The following is a 22094-nucleotide window of genomic DNA, read 5'->3' as shown; positions in this document are numbered from 1 at the left end:
AATTTTATTGAAGTTGATTTTTTTTATCCTCACTTGAGGACATTTTTGCATAGGGCGAGAGGGTGAGAGAGAGAGGAAGAGAGAGAGAGAGAGACATTGACTGGTTGCCACCCACACAACCCCAACTGGGGCTGGGGACAAACTGCAACCGAGGTACATGCCCTTAGCAGAACAGAACCCGAGTCTCTCTGGACCGCGGGCTGACGCTCTAACTGCTGAGCGAAACCGGCCAGGGCTGAAGTTGAATTTTGACAGACATCTAGGTTTTTCCAGTTTGGGGTCATTAAAAATAAAACTCTGAAAGAAATAAAGAAATAAAGCTCTGCTATGAACCTTCATATACAAATGTGAATATGTTTCCATTTCTCTTAGGTAGAGACCTAGGAAGAGAATTGCTGGGTTACATGGGAAATATGCTTCATGTTTTAAGAAATGCCAAATTGTTTTCAAAAGTGATTATACCATTTTACATTTCACAAGCAGCGTATGAATTCCCATTGTTCCATATTCTTGCAAACACTATGTATTGTCAGTCTTTTTAACTTTAATTATTCTAGTGGGTATGTAGTGGTATCTCATTGTGGTTTTAATTAAATTTCCCTAATGTCCAATGATGTTGAGAACCTTTTCATGTGCTTATTGGCCATTCTATATTTTAAGTGTCAAATCAAGTCTTTTTCTAGTTTTTATTGGGTCATCTTGTTACTTCTTAGTTTTAAGAGCTCTTCATGTATTATAGACATGTATTGTAAATATTTTTTCCCACTCTATGACTTGTTTTTCATTTTCCCTGCGTCTCTCCAGACGGCAGGCCAATGCTCTAACCGCTGAGCCAAACCGGCCAGGGCTCATTTTCAACAATGTACAAAGAGGCAATAATGTGTTTAAACTTCATAAAGTCCAATTTAAGAATCTCTCTTTTAGCCCTGGTGGTTTGGCTCAGCGGTTAGAGCGTTGGCCTGCGGTCTGGAGAGACCCGGGTTCGGTTCCCTCTAAGGGCACGTACCTCGGTTGCAGTTTGTCCCCGGCCCTGGTTGGGTCGTGTGGGTGGCGACCACTCGATGTGTCCCTTTCACATCAATGTTTCTCTCTCTCTCTCCCTCCCACTCTATCTGAACAAAATATCGAAAAATGTCCTCGGGTGAGGATAAAAAAAAAAAAAGAATCTCTCTTTTATAGTTCATGCTTTTTGTGTCCTTTAGCTTTTACATTTAGGTCTATGAGCCATTTCAAGGTAATTTTTATGTATGGTATGAAGTAAGGGTAAATGTTTTTTTTTAATATTGTTTGAGGAGTTTAGGGGGACACAGCTTCCAGCATTCTTTGTTGAAAAGGTTTCCTTTCCTGATATATCAACTTTTATTTAACCAAAGGAAAGAAAAATAAAGTAACACTCCTTCTAAATACTCAAAACCACTGCTATTTCAGGAGAACAGAAAGTTCCCACACTTTTCCCGCACTTTGATAAGCTTCCCACCTCAGAGAACATAGGCCTGAGCAGCAAGCTCCAATGGTTCAAAGCAGCAGTTTAACTTTTAGAAAACAAGTAAATGTCTTTTTCTGAAGCTGTTACATGAATTCACATAGAAAAGGAACAAAAGATAAGCCCCAACCATTTTCTCAATATGTTGTGAGGTGTGTCAAATATGTTACTTTCATGCATAATTGTTCTGTACGGTTTCAACCAACATCAAAAGAAGAAACAATAACAAAACTATCAGCAACGCAGATAAGTAACCTAGGAGGTGCAAGGAGCAGTATGCTGAAAATAAGGACATGGGGAGTCCAAGCTATGTGATCTTAGGTAAGTCACTTAACATTCTTAGTCCCCAGTTTGTTCATCTATAAAATGAAGGTTTTGCATCAGGTCATCTCTTAAGATCCCTTCCCAATTAAACATTCTAGAATGCCGAGAAGAAACCTATTTGTTCTTTCTTCCAAAAGTCAAGAAAAATGACCAAAATAAAGTGGCAAATTGTGACCATTTATCAAATGGTGAATACTGTACTAAAAACAAATTTTCCTTTTTTCTATTTTATCCAATGTTTCCATACTAATTAGACATCATACAGTGTTTCCAACCATTGTAGTTCCATCTTCTGATTTTTATCATTTTGAACAGTGCTTACTACCCAAGAAATACATGAACAAATCATCTTTATTTCACCAGATCACCTCAAAAAAAAAGGTCAATAAAAATAAAATATCTGCCCTACCCAGATTTGCTCAGTGGTTAGAGTGTTGGCCCAAGGATCAAAGAGTCATGGGTTCAATTCCAGTCAAGGGCACGTACCTTGGTTTCAGTTTGTCCCCGGACCTGGTCAGGGTCATGCGGGAGGCAACCAGTGATGTTTCTCTCTCTGTCCCCCTCTCTCTCCCTCCCTCCCACTCTATCTGAAGATAAATAGAAAAATATTCTCAGGTGAGGATTAAAAAAATAATAATAAAATAAAATGTCTGTTGAAATAATACTTCTTTAATATGCCCCTGAGGATCTTGTTAAAATGAAGATTCTGATTGCACATCTAAGGTGAAGCCTGAGACTGTGCATTCCTAACAAGCTCCCAGGTGATACAGATGCTGCTGGTCCTTGGAACATATTATGAGTAAATAGCAAGGTGTTAGAAGACTGAGGTCATAGTATCTATTTGGATAGCCTAATCAATGTTAATACTGTAAATTTTCAATACTCTACACAATCAAATACTATTTTTAATCCTTATCTGAGGAAATTTTTTTTCTATTTATCTTCAGATAAAGTGGGAGAGAGGAAAGGAGAGAGAGAGAAACCTCGATGTGAGAGGGACGCATCGACTACACGACACTGACCAGGGCTGGGGACGAACTGCAACAGAGGTACATGCTCTTGACCGGAATTGAACCCATGACTTTTTGGTCTGCAGTCTGACACTCTAACCACTGAGCAAAACCGGCCAGGGCCACAATAAAATATTTTATAAATTAGTTTTTATGGCACTGATTTGAGGAATGTAATCTAACTGATTCTCAAAAGAACATACTAAATATAACAGTTCAGAAAGTCAAGGTCAATTTAATTAACAATGTAATTCTTGAACTAAGTGCTCTAGGTCCTATTTATAAGGCAAAAATTAAGCAATATAAGTTATGGCTTTCTGATAAGAGTAGGTGGGTTGTTATGGGGATTTTTACAGCTACCCTCAGGTCAAAGAACAAAATCTATTACAGAAATTTACCATCAAATAATTTTTTAAAGTTTATACTAACACCGCTATTTTATGCCTAAGAGAACTCCAATTATTCTAACCCATCAGAAATAAAAAAAAATAACCTAGTGTGCTTTAATTTATGAAAACATCTGAAAGGTTCAGCAAATTGAGAGTAAGTTAGTATGTATACGAAGGATCTATAGTTCTGCCAAGTACAAGACCTAATACAAACACTATAAACATAAATTCCAATAAATCTTACAAAAAAGAAACAAAGGCAAAAATGTAAAAGGGATTTATACAAACTAGACTGTCAGAAAGAACAGCTTAATGGGATGAAGTGCCTCTTTATAATGCATTGTTTGGTCAGTGGAGTGCTTTGACAGCAGAGGTCCCAAATTAACAGTTCTAGTTCCTAATCCAAGACACTATGTTTTCAGCCATTTTCCCTCTCTTTTAACTGTACCTACGGTACACACACACACACTCTCTGCTATTTAATATGGATTTTATTTGAATACAACAGAAATGAATGTTTATGATAGAAAATCATATAGTAAAATTCAAAAAAAGAAAAAAAATCCCCTAGAAATCCCACTTACCCAGAGATGTCTATTAATATTCTGGTGTATATCCTTACAGCTATTATTTTAGAATTATATGAATAAATGGTAAACATTTTCCCAAGCCTTTACATTTTTTAAAAATCTTTATTGATTTTAGAGAGAGGAAAGGGGAGGGAGAGAGAAACATCAATGAGAGAGAACATTGACTGGCTGCCTCCTGCATGCCCTCCACTGGGGATTTGGCCCACAATCTGGGCATGTGCCCTGACCGGGAATTGAACCAGCGACCTCTTGGTGCATGGGTCGACGCTCAACCACTGAGACACACCGGCCAGGCCAATTTTTCATATCTTTAAATAATCTTTTAACTACATTAGAATCCAAGCATCTGAATGTACCATAAGTTATTTAATCTCCTGCTGTTAAAATTTAGGTTTCTATGTTTGTTTTTACTATTTTAAATAATACTTCTATGAGTATGTGTATACACACACACACAAATATATATACATACACATATAAAATCTCATATACTTTTTATAATTTCCTTAGAAAAAATTCCCAAAAGTATTTCAATGTTAAATATGTTTATGAGTTGCCAAATATCAAGAGTTATGGCAAGTTATCAGAATATCCAGGAAGATTAAAAAAAAAAACCTATCTGCATCTAATGGTACTCAAAATTCTAAAAACAAAAACCACAATAACATTGAAAAACATAAAGCATTTTACTACGTGCCAGAAACTCTTATAAGCATTTTATGTATATTGACTCACTGAGTACTTTAAAATTTTTTTTTCTTTATTGATTTCAGAAAGAGAGGAAGGGAGAGAGAGAGAGAGATAGAAACATCGATGAGAGAGAACATCAATTGGCTACCTCTTATATGCCCCTTACTGGGGATTGGGCCCACAATCTGGGCATGTGCCCTGACTGGGAATTGAACCGATGACCTCTTGGTGTATGGATTGATGCTCAACCACTGAGCCACACCAGCTGGGCAATTCACTGACTACTTAAAACAACCTCCTGAAGTGGCATTACTACTATTACCATTATTATTATTATTATTATTATTATTATCTTACAGGTGAAATAAAAGGTACAGATAAGTAATATGCCCAAGGTCACAGAATAATTAATGGGAAAGCTAAGAAACCTAGACTCCAAAGTCCATGCTCTTTTTTTTTTTATCCTCACCCGAGGACATTTTTGCATTTTTTGTTCAGACAGAGCGGGAGGGAGAGAGAGGAAGAGAGAGAGGGGGGAACATCGATGTGAAGGGACACATCGAGTGGTTGCCACCCGCACGACCAACCAGGGCCGGGGACAAACTGCAACCGAGGTATGTGCCCTTAGCGGGAACCGAACCCGGGTCTCTCTGTACTGCAGGCCGACGCTCTAACCACTGAGCCAAACCGGCCAGGGCCAAAGTTCATGCTCTTAAACACTATCCCTATTCTTCTCAAACTTTTTGATGTCAGGAATCCTTTACCCTCTTATAGTTACTGAGAACTTCAAAAAGCTAATGTGTAACACACTTGATTATGTGGGTTATACATATCAATATTTTTCATATAAGAAATAAAAACTAGCCCTGGCCGGTTTGGCTCAGCGGTTAGAGCATCGGTCTGCGGTCCGGAGAGACCTGGGTACAGTTCCCGCTAAGGGCATGTACCTCGGTTGCAGTTTGTCCCCAGCCCTGGTTGGGTTGTGCGGGTGGCAGCCACTCGATGTGTCCCTTTCACATCGACGTTTCTCTCTCTCTCTCTTCCTCTCTTTCCCTCCCACCCTATCTGAACAAAACATGGAAAAAAATGTCCTCGGGTGAGGATAAAAAAAAAAAGAAATAAAACTAAAAACATTTAAAAGATTTACTATTTCTTTTTCAAAAATAGCAATAAGCCCACTACATGTCAACATAAATATATATATATTTTTAATCCTTACCCGAGGACTCCCCACCACCACCCCCAGGACATTTCTGCATTTATCTTTAGATAGAGCAAGAGGGAGAAAGAGAGGAAGAGAGAGAGTAACATCGATGTGAGAGAGATACATTGAGTGGTCACCACCCTCACGACCCAAACCGGGGCCACAGATAAACTGCAACTGAGGTATGTACCCTTAGTGGGAACCAAACCCGGACTCTCTGCTGCATGGGCTGACGCTCTAACCACTGAGCAAAACTGGCCAGGGCAACATAAATATTTTTATGAAAAATACTACTTTCCAAAATTAAAGAAAGAAAGAAAAAAAGTACCACTGTTTTATTTTTTCAAATCTCTTTCATGTATAATTTTCTAAAAGACAGTTGAATTTTCACATGATAACAAATTCAGTCTGTTGGGATATTGTATATCATGTACCTGTAGAAAAACACATTGTACACTCTTGAGAGAACAATAGCAAAAAAAGGCAAATAACATTTCGGTATAAATATATAAAGTTTTCGCCTTGGCCAGTTTGGCTTAGCGGTTGGAGTGTCGACCTGCACACCAGAGAGTCCCGGGTTCAGTTCCTGCTAAGGGCACGTACCAAAAAAATAATAATATTATATATTTATATGTTTTCATCTTACACCCACTGACAAGGATGCCCAGGGAGCTTCCCAGACCACACTTTGAGAACCACTACACTAGTTAGTTCAGTGCATACAATATAAAATTAAAAGGCATGGTCTCAGGAACATACTTGCCTAAAACATATCCCAAATTTTTTTGGTAAATCATTTATTCAAGAATTATTATTAAGTACATATTATGTGCCAGATACTCTTGCAGGTACTGGAAACAGCAGAAAACGAGAGAAAAATCCCCTACTTTGAGGTATTTATATTCTAGACAGGAGAGAGCAGTAATCAATAAACAAACAAATAAATCACATATTCTGTCAGATGATAATTGGTATGAAGAAAAATAGAAGCAGGATTTTTAAAAACAGGGTGGGTCAGGGAAGGCCTAACTGAGAAGGTGGCATTTGAAAAAAGATCGGAAGAAGGTGAGGGAATAAGCCATGAGGCTACCCAACAAAAAGTAATCTATGTAAACAAAAAAAAATACACAAGTCCTGACACAGGAGTATTCCCTAAGGTGTGCGAGGACAGCAAAGAGGCCACTAAGCTGAGGTAGAATAAACAAGGGAAGAGGAGGAGATTAAGTCAGAGAGTTAGTTATAGGAGTGGGGGCAAATCAAGTAGAACCCTATAGGCACTAAAAGGACTTGAGCTTTTTCTGTGAATGAGAACCACTGGCAGGTTCTGAGTGAGGAGAGATATGATATGACTTTCATTTTAAATGAACATACATACATAAGCAGTGACTGCCGTTTGATTACGGATGCCCAAGACCCCTGACACAGTGAGCTCATCCTGATACTGCCCATTAGCTTGTTGAGCGCAAGACAGACGACATTGGTCTTTGTTGTTGATGGCAGAGTGGAGTTTTTTTTGTATTTTTCCTTGTTATTATAAAGGAAATCCTTTAAAAAAATAATCCAAATCATAATCATAAAAGTGAACTCCCCCCCCACCAAAAAAAACAAAACAAAACCAAGACTGTGAGACTCATCTTTATTTAATTTGGCACTGTTCTACTAAAGCTTAAACTGTGGTTCATGGTCTTGACAGCTTGTCTTATCCAAAAGGAAATAATAGGGAGGAAAAAAAGATAGAGACAGACAGATGAATTAAAATTCCTTTGATCTGGGTCCTAACTGTAAGGGGACCCCAGATAAATCAATGAGTCAGAGAAAGGGGAGTAAGATGTAATCCAGAACACTGATGACAACAGCTGTCTGTCTGCCTACCTGTCGTCTGAGATCATCATCAAAGTATGAGATCATCACCCAGGCCAGAGAAGGCAGGGCAAGATGGAGGTCCACCATAGAACTATAGGGCCTGTAGCATCTGCCTCCACTTCTTAGGGGCAGGAAGTGGAAACCCAGGCACTGGTTTTTATCTCTGCCTCTAGAGATGTGAGTAGTGATGGAAACCTGCAATGGAAAAACCCAAGGAAAACCAAGATCTCCAGGGAAAATTATAAACAATCTCATACATCAAAGGTCTCTATGATGGTTTCTTTGCAAGTAAGTTATAGCAAAAAGAACACTGTCATAGGAGTAAAGAAATTCATTCTCCTTCCATGTCGGCCACTAATTATGTGACTTCAGGAAACATAATAACCTCAATGGGCCAATTTCCTCATCTAAAATAAAGGAGAGGACAAGAAAATACCTAAGGTTTCCTTCAAGCTCTAAAATCCCTGAATATAAGCAAAAACATGTTTTTTTAAAGCTTACATTAATATTCAGGGTTTTAGGAGATCCAAAAGATAGGTATTGCTTAAGGTTCTACAGTTTTTCACCAGCTCTATAGACACTTAGGTGATATGAACACAAACAAGGGACCCTTCCTTAAAAAGCTAACATATTACAAAAATGGGCAAATTGCCCTGGCCGGTTTGGCTCAGCGGTTAGAGCGTCGGCCTGCAGTCCAGAAAGACCCAGGTTCAGTTCCCGCTAAGGGCACATACCTCGGGTGCAGTTAGTCCTAGGCCCTGGTTGGGTCGTGCGGGTGGCAACCACTCGATGTGTCCCTTTCACGTCGATGTTTCTCTCTCTCTCTCTGTCTTTCTCTCTCTGTCTCTCTCTGTCTCTCTCTCTCTCTCCGTCCCACTCTATCTGAACAAAAAATGGAAAAATGTCCTCGGGTGAGGATAAAAAAAAAAGGGGCAAAATTTGTTTGCTCACCATTTTCCTTCAACCTTATTTTTATGAATTACTACTCCCCTCTCTCCAACCGATACTATCATAAAACATACAGTTCAGAGGCAACTGCAATGATCAGGGAACTAGAAGTTTAAAAATACACAAGAATTAAGTAACAGACATCAAAGTATAAGTAAATGGACTAAGAAAACACTTTAAAATTATTAATGAAGTACTATTTTTTAATAGGTAGCATGCATGTAGTACACAAAACAAAATATTCAAAAAGTATATACAGTTAAAAGCAAACAAAACCATTCTAAGGGAAAAATCAAAGAGGGCGCTTAGACTTCAATGTATACTGTGTTCTATTTCTTAGATTGGGTAATGTGTCCATGGGTTTGTGTGCTATATATATTGTTATAATACACACTCTATTCTTTCACATTTATGGGGTAGTCCAAAATCATAATAAACTTAAAAGAGAACTCAACTGATTTGTGGAACAAATTCTCTTCCATCCCAATCCCAGGAGGTAGTCACTGTTACTAGTTTCTTATGGTCCTTCCAGAGAGATCCTATACATAGACAACATAGAGGTGGAGTATAGGGTGTGGGTAGTGTATATGTGTCTGGACACAGTGCGTGCGGGTGCATGCAGTGCATATGTCTCTCATATGTGCACAAGACAGACAGAAAAATGAAATGACTCCCTAACTGTGCCTCATCAAGATCAAATGTGTCAGGGACCAAAGCATAACTAGAGAACTGCTTCAATCCTTTTCTCTACAAGGGAACTTTGTTTCACTTTTGTAGTTATAAACTAATAATAAGACTGCACTGGCCTTCTTGGTCAAAATCTTACATATTAGCTGTCAGGAGCTGAGCCCCAGAATTTCTCTGTTCTAAAATACAGGACACTCAGTGCTGTGCCCCAGTATTACCTTAGTCTTAGCTTCAGAAATTCCAAATATCCAAGATCATTAGTTTTCTAATCACAATGATCTAGGTAGGTTTCCATAGTGGTGATAGATGCTTTAATCCTGTGGCTTGATCAGAACACTTAAAATTTAGCAATACATATTACAGAAAGACAAACAAGGCACGCTGCACATCGTGAGATGTCGAAGAATTTCGATTTTGAAAGCCATGCTTTCAACAGCACCTGTTTTGGACAAGGATTGGCTAAGATACAGGACAGTGATTAGAAATGGATTCATTTCTTAAGGCAAAACAGATTTCAAAAACCTTCGATAAATTCTTGATTTAAAAGACTGATGCCTATTTATTAGGGAAAGTATGCCAAACCATTCTTCATTCATTTAAAAAAAATTTTTTCTGAGGTTCTACATGTGCTAATGTAAGAAGTCTACATTGTAAAGGTGGTACTGTAGGTACAGAGATGAGGAAGGGCTGGCTCTATTGAGAGAAGTTTCACAGAAAGGCAGTATCTGAACTGGATCTCAAATGGTCATTAAGAAACCACCATCAGTAAGCAAAATGAAAAGTCTTTTTTTTTTTTTTTAATACTCCTTTTCTGGGCCATTTACTAAGATTTACTTATTATTTTTTAATCTTCACCAGAGGATATTTTTGCATTTATCTTCAGATAGAGCAGGAGGGAGAGAGTGATGAAGAGAGAGAGAGAGAAACATTGATGTGAGAGAAACACATCGAGTGGCTGCCATCCACACGACCCCAACCAGGGCTGGGGACAAACTGCAACCGAGGTATGTGCCCTTAGCAGGAACTCAATCTGGGACTCTCTGGCCAGCAGGCCAATGCTCTAACTGCTGAGTAAAATCAGCCAGGCCCAAGGACATTTTTCCATTTATCTTCCGATAGAGTGGGAGGGACGGGGGGGGGGGGGGGGGGGGAGAGAGAGAGAGAGAGAGAGAAACATCAATGTGAAAGAGAGACATCGACTGGTTGCCTTCCCCACCGCCCTGGCCCCGACCAGGGCTGGGGACGAACCACAGCTGAGGTATGTGCCCTTGGCCGGAATCAAACCCAGGACTCTTTGGTCTGCAGGCAGACGCTGTAACCACTGAGCAAGCACAACTGGCCAGGGCAGGATGAAAACTCTTTTTTCTTTTTTTATCCTCATCCGAGGACATTTTTCCATTTTTTGTTCAGATCGAGTGGGAGGGGGAGAGAGAGAAACATCAACATGAAAGGGACACATCGAGTGGTTGCCACCCGCACGACCAAACCGAGGGACAAACTGCAACTGAGGTATGTGCCCTTAGCGGGAACTGAACCGGGTCTCTCTGGGCTGCCGGCCAACGCTCTAACCGCTGAGCCAAACCGGCCAGGGCAGGATGAAAAGTCTACAAGCAAGTATGCCTCACCAAAATCAATGTAAACTGTCAGTAAGTATACAATGTACCCTGGAACTTTGCTATAATATTCAGTACCCTAAAGTTTAAGGTACAGACATTGCATCTTGAATCTTGTCTTAAACAGGTTTAATTACTTTAAAATGTTGTCAAACAGCAGTTTCACCTAAAAAGCATATCTTCATGGAAGTCCCAAATATTTTACTGCTAGAAAACCTATGGCTCACGTAGTCTAAATGTCTTGATGTTTTTTTTGTTTGTTTGTTTTTTTAGATATATTTTGTTCAGATAGAGTGGGAGAGAGAGAGAGAGAAACATCAACGTGAAAGGGACACATCGAGTGGTTGCCACCCACACGACCCAACCAGGGCCAGGGACAAACTGCAACCGAGGTACGTGCCCTTAGCGGGAACCGAACCCAGATCTCTCCGGACCGCAGACCAACGCTCTAACCACTGAGCAAAACTGGCCAGGGGAAATGTCTTGATGTTTAAAAAAAAGTTGGCTTTTAGTTTATTAAGGCTTCTAACAGATATTTTATTTCCCATCATAAATATAGCTGTCATATTACTGTTATAATTCAAAGGCTAAAGCTTCAGAAGAAAACAGTAACAATTTCACAAAAACAATACATTATTCAAGTTTCTGAACATTAGGAATCACAATTATTAGAGAAACTGGTTTCCTATTATTACTCCTTCCTATACCCAGTTTCTCTACTTTAACACACACAGGCAAAAGAAAGAGGTCCCCATACATGCTGTTCTCTGCAGACCTTTCATTCTACCTGCATACAACACCCTTGTCAATTTCATCTACACTTTTCTTACATACTATTATCCTTTGAAAATTTTATGAAGTAGTTGGTCCAACAGATGGGTGGCTAGCTCTGCCCAACATATGTCGTAGGAAAAACAGCTCTTAGGCTAGACAAGAAAATAAATAAATCCCTTTTCCTTATCCAGTGAGACCCCTTAGGAAAAAGCAAACAATCTTCTAATCTTTATTAAGAAAAGTTACTGGACTGAGGTGATCTGTAAATAACAGATGATCAAAGAAGGGAGAGAAAGTTCAAATGCTAACATCTACTCCCTAAGATAAAATATGCACTTGCCCACAAACAGCACAGACCTAGAATACAGAGAGGAAAAAATAATCTGAGTCAGTGTAACTGAGAGCTATTTCATCAAAGACAGATGGGAAACATTCAGATAAGTACATTATCTTGTTCAGAACACAGGCTCAACAGATCTGAGGGAGGAAAAAGAAAGGCAACCTGGAACACATAGCATATTATAAACAGAAAAACTCAATTAAGTGACTCATCATAGTCTTATTTGTAAAACCAAAAGACAAAAAAAAAAAGAACAGTAGCAATATCTTTTCTCTTTGCCCCTTACCTGTCCATAAGCTTAACCAGATAGCATCTGATCCTCTCTTCAGACGGATATCTATGTCTTTCAACATACTTATCTAAGCGCTCCCCCAGGAGAACAGTGAGACCAATTCTGCCAGAGACAGTATCTGCCAGAACCAAGGAGTCTCATTCTCCTTTGAGTGAAGGCCAGTGGATGGGAAGAGATCCTCAAATGCCACTTGTACGAATATATCAAGATATGCTGTGAAACAGGAAAACACTAGACTACATTTTAGCAGAAGTCTAAAAATAACAAAAGAACATTCCCTATTTTTAGATATCTAACTTACAAATTTAAAAACACTAAAAGTAAAACAAACCATTAAAAACAAAACGGGAATTTTAAAATGTTTTAAAAGATAGTTTTGAATTGGGAAAACTGTTTTTAGAGAAAGAATTATTTAAAATCCTAAATTCTTTGTTTACTGCCTCCTTGCTCAAACTTTCCCATCTCCAAAACTTAAGAGTCTCAATCCTATGTGTTATCAGGAGCATTTCCAAAGACTCAAAAGACGATGGAGAAAGAACAGCTAAGGAAAAAAAATTACATATGCTTTTACATGAAGACATAAAAATAGAGTATAGATTATTGCTTAAAGACAGTAATGTATAAAACAGCAAAAGCAAGTTAATTATCTTACATTAAAAGCAGTGCCACACAGGATAAAATAATTGATTAGAGGAAAATGGTTATTTTTCCCCCACATAAGTCTCCTCACTGAACAGTTTTGAGGTCAGTAAACATCTAATTCAAAGCTATGTCTGAATAATCAGAATTTGCAATTAGGAAAAAAAATTATTAGTATTTTTTGCAATAAAAACCTGAAAAGGCAAACATTTACTAGACCATTAATCTTTACCCACATCTATCTTCATCTCCATCTCCATCCAATCCTAACACAAATATTCCCAACCTTTTTAAGAAAACCTATAGCAAATAGGATTTATAGGAAATATGGGAATTACCGGACTGCACAGCCATCATTAACATCTCAGGTTCCAGTAGAGTCATGACAAATTCTTCTCAGAAAAACAGCCCAAAAATATAATGAAAAAAATTCAAAGTCACAGAAGATGTTGTCTTCAGAAGCTACCAAAGCTTTCATAAATTCAATCTCATGCCTTATGTTCAAATCAGACTGTGAGAACTCACTCCCCTTCTCAGTGCAGTTACCAGTTTATCCACCCTTCAGGCAAGTCAAGATGGCACAGAGTTGAATTACTGCTGACAGGAAACCAAAAAAGCTCTCAAGTTAAGACATATGAAGTGTGGTTAGAACAGTGAGTGAGCTCCTCCCCTCGCTATTTGCCTCTGGGAGGAGGAGAAAGAAATACAGAAAGAGACCTTCAGAAAACCAATCAGCGGCTTTTTTTTCTCTTTCTTTTTAAAAAGGGAAAATGAGGTTTTGTTCAAAATCTTAGTATAAGGGACTCTGCTGCAATGTAATTTGGAGCAACAGATTAAACACAACTCCTCAATCTTGTGAAAGAAACTCAATTACTGACCCATTGATTGGGGGGTGAGGAGGATTAGGTACATAGAAACACATACATACAAATAAATATGTATGGTGAGTTAGTTTTCTAAAAAAGAATTCCAATGGCTTTTTCATCTGTGATATTTATAGATAACAGGATAAGGAACTTGAATATTTCACTACAGAAGCTCAACTATTTCTCCACCCCCACACTCCAATTAAAATATCTGTTTCAAAAAGTCATCTGAATACATTCCAAAGCTGTAATCTGTCTTTCAGATCTGCCATCCCCTATAAGAGCCTCTGACTTGTTTCTATGTGAGACATGTGATCTGTGAATAGACAGCTTACTGATGTTATTTCACTTTTCTAAATGCTTTATGATCTTGCTGGATATATGGAACACACAAGAGAGTTCCAATACAATAAATAAGAATTTCCTTTTCCTGATAAAGAAACTTCAATATTTTTCCTACTAGCACAGAGTAGGATCTTCTGAATAAAAACAAACATGGGCACTTTACCTTCCTTTGCAAAAATAAACTAAAATCCTTTTAAATTATGGCAATTTTCACTTATCCAAAATTAAAAGCTCATTCATTCCCTTCAGTACTTTTTACTAACAGATATTCATAAAAATATTCAGATGCTTTTTAGCATATTTGATTAACTTTTAAATAGCTCAAAACTAGAAATCCATGCTTAGGCCCTGGCCAGGTAGCTCACTTGGTTACAGTGAGACCCCAATATGCCAATGTTTCGGGTTTGATCCCTGATCAGGACACATACAAGAATCAACCAATGAATGCACAAATAAGTGAAACAACAAATCGGTGTGTGTGTGTGTGTGTGTGTGTGTGTGTGTGTGTTCCCCTTCCTCTAACAAACTCAGCCCAGTGAATGCCTAAATACTTACCTAGTCAAATAAATGATAAATTAAAGCACTAAAACACTTTAAAAGAGAAAACTCTCAGAATGACTGAGGGCAATATTTTGTTACTTGAAAATCAATGCAAATTTGGGGTGGCAGAGATTCTGTGGAGGAGAGGAAAACTTCCTTTCTTTCTCACTCCAAGAACATCATGTTTAAAAGAAAAGCTCTATATAGAACTGTGGGAATGACTCAACAGGCAACAGAGTGGCAGCCAGTGTGCGTTAAATGCTGTTCTGGAAAGACAGAATCATTCTCTCTGGCCCCTTCTGGCAAACAATTTTCAAATTGTCTTATGAAAAATGGGTAAATTTCAACTCTCATACTATATGATAGTTTGGTCAGAGGTTAGCAACTAAAGGAAAAGCATCCTTAGAAGGTTGAGTCATTCCTTTGTCCGTATGTGGGCCGTATAATCTGCTGTGTGAGGGTTTTTCAAATGAAACAAGTTCTCACAGTTCTGTACTTACAGGAAAATATATACAAAATAATAAGAGTCCTGCACAGAAGATGGTTGGAAGGGCAGAGGGCTGTTTCCCTCCTGCCAAAACTTTTCTCTTTGCTGTATGAGAGTGCTCGGAAAGCCACAACAATATTCCAGCCCTACACAGATACTGACAGTCATATAGTGGAATAACAGTAACACATCACATTTCAATTGACTTGTTAACTTTTTCACAGCAATTCCACACCCATTATCTATCTCATCTGCCCTCTGGAATAAAAGAAGCTAAATAAAAACAATTTTTAAAACAAAAATATAAAAAAAATAATCTTAAAAAAGGGAAACAGCCCTGGCCAGTTTGGCTCAGCGGTTAGAGCGTTGGCCTGCGGTCTGGAGAGACCCGGGTTCGGTTCCCGCTAAGGGCACGTACTTCGGTTGCAGTTTGTCCCCGGCCCTGGTTGGTCGTGCGGGTGGCAGCCACTCGATGTGTCCCTTCACGTCGATGTTTCTCTCTCTCTCTCCCTTCCTCTCTCTCCCTCCCACTCTATCTGTACAAAAAGTGGAAAAATATCCTCGGGTGAGGATAACAAAAAAAAAAAAGGGAAACAATGAGTAACACTATCTTTGCTACTGCTAAGATTTTGCATTTACTCTGGAGTAACGCACAATGACAGGTTTCAGAATTCCAAAAAGTTGAACTCCTACAGCAGCTTCGGTTCCACTATATTTGTGCAAATTGACAAAAATTTCATAGAAAGAGAACTAAAGTAACCTTTGACAAGGTCTCTGAACAAGTGAACTTGATTTTCAAGTTAATGGTACCAAGGAAATGAAGAGTAATGATCTTAATTTCCAATAAAATAAAAGCTCACTTGCTTTTTAAAAAATATGTTTTTATTGATTTTTTAGAGAGAGAGGAAAGGAGAAAGAAATATAAACATCGATATGAGAGAGAAACATCGATCAGCTGCCTCCTGCATGCTCCCACCAGGGATCAAGCCCGAGACCCAGGCATGTGCCCTGACCAGGAATCAAACCGGGACCTCTCTGTCTATGGGACAACATTTAATCCACTGAGCCACACTAGCCAGGCTCTTGAATTTTTTTAGAGTGAGGGGAAGGGAGAGAAAAAGAGTAACATCGATGTATGACTGAAACACTGACTGGGTGGGGATTGAACCCAAAACCTAAGAATGTGCCCTGATGGGGAAACTGGCAACCTTCCAGCGCACAGGACAATGCTCCAACCAAGTCACATTGGCCAGGGCCAAAGCTCTTTTCCTTTTAATCATAACTCTCTACCTAATCAACACAAGTTTAATTTGATCTATAATCTCTATTAATCTACTCTATAAGGACTTAATAACTACAGAATATCAACAGTTTACTCACAAAGCTTTCTCACCCACCACCAGCTCCCCAAAGGACTTGAGTGTTCATAATCAAGAGGAACTAAACAAGTTCTAATTCTACTTGACCTTCCTACTGGATTTGTCATAGTTTCTATACTCTTCTAAAAACTTATCTCCCTGACTTTCTTAAAAATCCTACTTTCAAAAAAAAAAAATCCTACTTTCTTAACTCTCTGATCTTTCTCTCAGAATTCTAAGTGACTCCTCTTTCTCTGCCCCACCCCCCCAGCACCCCTTCTCTTTTACATATTCTCCCTGGCCAATCCCTTCCTCCCTTCCAATCCTCACCTGAGGATATTTTTCCATTTATCTTCAGACAGAGCAGGAGGGAAGGGGAGAGAGAGAAACATTGATGTGAGAGAGACACACTGATTGGTTGCCACCTGCACAACCCCACCAGGGCCGAGGACAAACCTCGACTGAGGCACGTGCCCTTGGCCGGAATCGAACCCCGGACCCCTTGGTCCACAGGCCAATGCTCTAACCACAGAGCCAAACCAACCAGGGCGATCTCATCCTTTCTTAAAGTTAACTACATACTGATCCATATCTAGCTCTGACTTCACCTGTAAACTACTAACTATGCACCTCTACCCAGATTTTTTTTTAAACTGGGGAAACTCATTGGAAATTTAACTATATAGTCAGTAGACGTTTCATTAACTTTGTGCTAAAAACAGTTTGCCAAAATCCCGCTTGGTACAAATTAATTCTAAGAGTGTTGAAACACTTCACTAAAGGTTTTATAAATGTGCATATTTCTTTTTTTGTTTGATGTGGCAAAAAAGGAGGTACATCTGTAATACTTTCAACAATAAAGATAAAATTTTTTTAAATAACAAGAAATAAAAGCCTTTTACTATCCAGATATCTTAAACTCGATATGTCCAAAAGCAAATTTCCAGTATCATCACCCTGTTCCAACCCCTCAAAGTATTTTGCTTCCATTTTCCCTAGCTTAGGTAATAATACTCTGGTCTCAAACCATAAATTTAGACTCCCTTCCCTTCTGCCCCAAATATCTAAGTATAACTAATTATCACATAATTTATTCCTCAAATCCATCCCTTTTGTTCCATCCCTACAACCAGTGCTTTATTTCAGGTCCTTAATAATTCTTGTCTGGAGTACAGCAACAGCCTTTTAAAAGCATTATAAAAAAAAGTTCAAACATACACAAAGGTAGAAAGAATGGCAATAATAAGCTGTATGTACCCTAGCACCTAGCTTCAAAATGTATCAACACATGCCTCCCCCCCCCACATACATAGCACCCAGCAAACAATGAATCACTCTGAAGCTAACTAAGCATCTACTTTCATCTTTATTCTATATATATAAAACAGATAAAAATTATTTTTTTAACAGAAGCAAAACACCATTACCACACCTAAATTTTTAAAAATCCCTTAATATCATCGACTACCCAATCAATGCTCAAGTTTTCCCAACTGTCTCATAAAATTTTTAGGGTTGATTTATTCAAATCAGACTCCAACAGGGACAACGCATTGCATTTTCATTGCTGTAGCTCTTAAGTCTCTCTTAATCTACGGATTCCCTCCACTTCCTCTCCTCTTTGTTGAAAAAAAAACAGGTTGTTTTACCACATTTTGGATTTTGTTAACTGTATCCCCATGGTGTTATTTGACCATGTTCCATACTCTATATTTACAGTAAATTACAAGTTAGATACAGAAGCTTGATCTAATTCATGTTCAGTTTTTCACAAGAATATTTCATAGGTGGTACTTAAGCAATAACTTCTTAACTTTTCTCCCCGGCCTTGCCTTGATTAAAACCCATCCTTGTTACCACCCATTTCTTATTCATCCTTCAAAACTCAGTTTAGTCCAGCCAGTGTGGCTCAGTGGTTGAGCGTCGATTCATGCACCAAGAGGTCGCTTGGTTCGATTCCCGGTCAGGACACATGCCCAGGTTGTGGGCCAATCCCCAGTGGGGGGCAAGGGTGAGGCAGCCAATTGATGTTCTCTCTCTCATCCATGTTTCTATCTCTCTCTCCCTCTCTCCCTTCCTCTCTCTCTCTCTAAAATCAATGAAGGGAAAAAAATTGGGGGAGGGGGACTCAGTTTAAGTACTGCCTTCTTCAGAAAGCCTTCCTTGATCCTGACATTTCCCCCACCCTCCTCACATCTCCATGAATATAATACATATCCCCCATTTATGCTCCCCTAGAACCTGTGCCCACATATTACTGCCCTTTACCACATGACTTAATGCCTCTGTATTAAAAGATCTAACAGTGCCTGATGTGAAAGCATTCATAAATGTATGCCAAATGAAATGAAAAGCACTATTTATCGCAGAAAATTCTAACAGCATGGGAAAAGTTCATAACAAAAGAATCTTTACCTACCTAAAAAAGACAGTCTATTACAATTTTCATTAGAACACATGCTGAATGTGTTATTATTTAGTAACTACTTCAGGAAGACAAATTATCCATAGCATTGAAGTACAGGGTTAACATAAATAAGTGTAAGGCCCTCAGCAATATTAAGTGCTAATGATGATGAAAATGCCCAAACTGTAAACCTCACCTCCAAAATAAGCAGTCCTTTAACCTTCAAAAGCTGTCAACCTCATTAAAAACTGAAACCGATTTCTGTGATAAACTAGAGTATAAACAGGTATACACAAAATAATAAATGATCTCTGTGAGATTTCAGAACACTGAAATGTAACCTTGTTCCTATGTTCATTTCTGATTTGGGTTCTCACAAGTGCATGTATGAGACAACTGAGGTTCAGCTCTACAAAAATCTAATCATCATTAGATTTTTTACAGGTTCTAACCAGGTAAGTCTCTCCTCCCAGACACCTAGTGTTGGGCAAAGTGAAAATACCCAAAAGATAACATAACCCAGCACCGGGGCAAGTTGCTGCAAGTTCAGGGAAACTTCTATTTCCTGTGACCAAGACCTACTGATAAAAAACCCAGTCAAGACCTGCATACCTAGAAGGATCACACATTACCATAGGTATGCTAGTCTTTGGCCTCAGGACAAATAAAGGCTGTGTTTTCAGCTAATTCTCCAAAGTATAATAAATGTTAAGAGCAATGACAGCCATAAATATAAACAGCCAACTCACTCATACTGTATGTCCAAAATATTGTCATTATACACAATGCCAATACCAATGGGGACACTAAAACAGATCAACCAGAGTGACACTGCCTCTGCCCTCAAGAGCCTAAATGAAGTAGGGTAGAAAATCTCTAACCAACAATTAAAAAACAAATAAAAATTAAAAATAAAGTGCTAAATAAAAGTACAAACAAGAGCTAAACAAATATAAAAACAGCAGCAATTCATTCTGGGGAAGAATGATGTGAGCTGGCTCTTAAAAAAATAAAGGCACCAGAGATAATCAGTTTCTTTTCAAAATTCCAACTCCACAGACTTGTATGCCCATGAATCATAAAATAACAAAACCAAAATAAACCCAGTCTTGACCTAATCCATCCCCTTATCCAGAGTACTGAGAGTGAAATATATGTAGGAAACTCTTCTACAAATTCCTTACAAGTGGTTCCCAGTCTGTTCTAGAGTATTTGTAGAACAACCTTAAAAATAATGTTTTAGTTGGCAAGAAAATGAACTGAATGATCAAAAACAATGAAACACCCACAGGCTACAAACATTTAGGGAAAAGTTCTTCCTCACTAGTCAAAGAAATAAAAATTGAAATGAAAACATTTCATCTGTCACATTAGCCATCTTTTACAAATGACACTATCAATGTTAATAAGTGAACAAGGCACTCATACAGGGTTGACAGAAGTATACATTGGTAGGCCACTATGGAATTAAATGGGACGAGGTATTTCTCAAGAACCTCAATTCTTAATAAAGCCTACATAGGCCAGTGTGAACTAGGCCCTATATGCCTACTTATTACACATTACTCTCTTTCTCAATCCCGCCACTGACATACTGTTATTCTCTTAGTTTTATTGTGCCAAGTTTCCACAATAATCCTTCCATGTCCCATTTTCATTCCCCCATCCCACTTTCCCCCCACCTTAACACATGCTAGTCTCTTGTCAATCACTACTTGTGCTTTGGTTGTCAGCTTAAATGTCTCCTCCCTCAAGAGGACTTTCCTGACCAACATTCCACCATCTAAATTAGAACCATCACTTTTTTTTTTTAAATCCTCACCCGAGGACATTTTTCCATTTTTTTTGTTCAGACAGAGTGGGAGGGAGAGAGAGGAAGAGAAAGAGAGAAACATCGAAGTGAAAGGGACACACTGAGTGGCTGCCACCCGCACAACCAACCAGGGCTGGGGACAAACTGCAACCGAGGTTCATGCCCTTAGTGGGAACCGAACCCAGGTCTCTTCTGGACCACAGGCCGACACTCTAACCACTGAGCCAAACCAACCAGGGCAGAACCATCACTATTAAATCTGTTATAACATCTTATGCTCTTCCCCCCACCCAAGCACTTACCAAAGTTTTAACTGTGAATTGGCTTATATAAATCTTTGTTTATTCTTTCTTTCACTAATGTAAGTTCCATGACAATGAGAACATTATCTGTCTTGTGCCTTACTGTGTCTCCAACGCTTAGAACACAGATGGTGCTCATCAGTCACTGAATAAATTTGCAAGGTTAAAATGGTCAAATTCTTTAAGCTAATATTTCTACTTCTAAGGAAATAATCCAACATAAAAAAAAAAAAAAAAGCTTCAAAAGATGTTCATCAAATGTTTGTCTCTCCCTGGCCGGTTTGGCTCAGTGGTTGGAGCATCGACCTGCGGTCCAGAGACCCAGGTTCGGTTCCCACTAAGGGTAGGTACCTCGGTTGCAGTGTGTCCCCGGCCCTGGTTGGGTCATGCGGGTGGCGACCACACGATGTGTCCCTTTCACATCAATGTTTCTCTCTCTCTCTCTCTCTCTCTCTCTCTCTCTCTCTCTCTCCCTCCTTCCCTCCCTCCCTCCCACTCTATCTGAACAAAAAATAAAAAAGATGTCCTCGGGTGAGGATGAAAAAAAAAAAAAAATTATGTCTCAGTCCGAAAACCAGAAAATGATTCAAATGTAGGGGCAGGGGGCAGGGAAGATTAAACAAATGATGGCATAGAATGGAATATCATATATTCATTAAAAAGGCTACTTATAAAACTTTCAGTGAGATCTGAAAAATCTTAAATTCTATAATGCTAAATGAAAAAAGCATAGTATTAGCTCAGTAGCTGTTTTTTTGGTTTTTGTTTTTTGGCTGCTTGTCATTTATTTTCCACTTGGTGCAAGGTGCATGGTTACTGGGTGTCAGGAAGGCTTGTGTGTGGCTTGGGTAGTAAAAGAGAGAGGCTCTCTCAACTTCCTTCTTGGTGCTTTGTTGTTTTGCTATAAAAGAACTCCACTGCTTCTGCTTGCTGCAGCCTGCCTAGTCTATAGGGTGGGTGAGAAAGGGGAAAGGGAGTAAAGGAGGAAGGGAAGCGCTTCTGGAAGTCTGGTGGTGACCACTCAGGATGGGGGCCCAGCATTAGCTCTGCTGGGCTGGCCGCCAGGCTGCTTCCTGAGCCAGGTCATAGGTGATCACGCTGCTGGAGGCCTGGGGAGATTCCAAGTGCTC

General features: G+C 38.9%; 1 protein-coding gene across 2 annotated transcripts in view; it reads right to left on the bottom strand.

Annotated features, from left to right (window-relative positions):
* Window positions 1-22094, bottom strand: part of MRTFA (myocardin related transcription factor A) — a 190628-nt gene that overhangs the window by 83110 nt on the left and 85424 nt on the right. The window contains exon 1 of one of the 2 annotated variants that reach the window (XM_036252725.1): window positions 13185-13440. The exons of the other annotated variant lie outside the window; for it this stretch is intronic. Coding sequence (XP_036108618.1) covers window positions 13185-13230 — 46 coding nt within the window. The 5' untranslated portion in view covers window positions 13231-13440. Of the gene's footprint in view, window positions 1-13184; window positions 13441-22094 lie in introns of those variants that run through there. 2 annotated transcript variants of the gene reach the window in all.

The sequence above is a fragment of the Molossus molossus genome, unplaced genomic scaffold (assembly GCF_014108415.1).
Source record: "Molossus molossus isolate mMolMol1 unplaced genomic scaffold, mMolMol1.p scaffold_m16_p_10, whole genome shotgun sequence".
Lineage (NCBI taxonomy): Eukaryota > Metazoa > Chordata > Mammalia > Chiroptera > Molossidae > Molossus > Molossus molossus.
The sequence above is the reverse complement of the archived record's forward strand: the minus strand, read 5'-3'. Positions and strand labels throughout refer to the sequence as shown.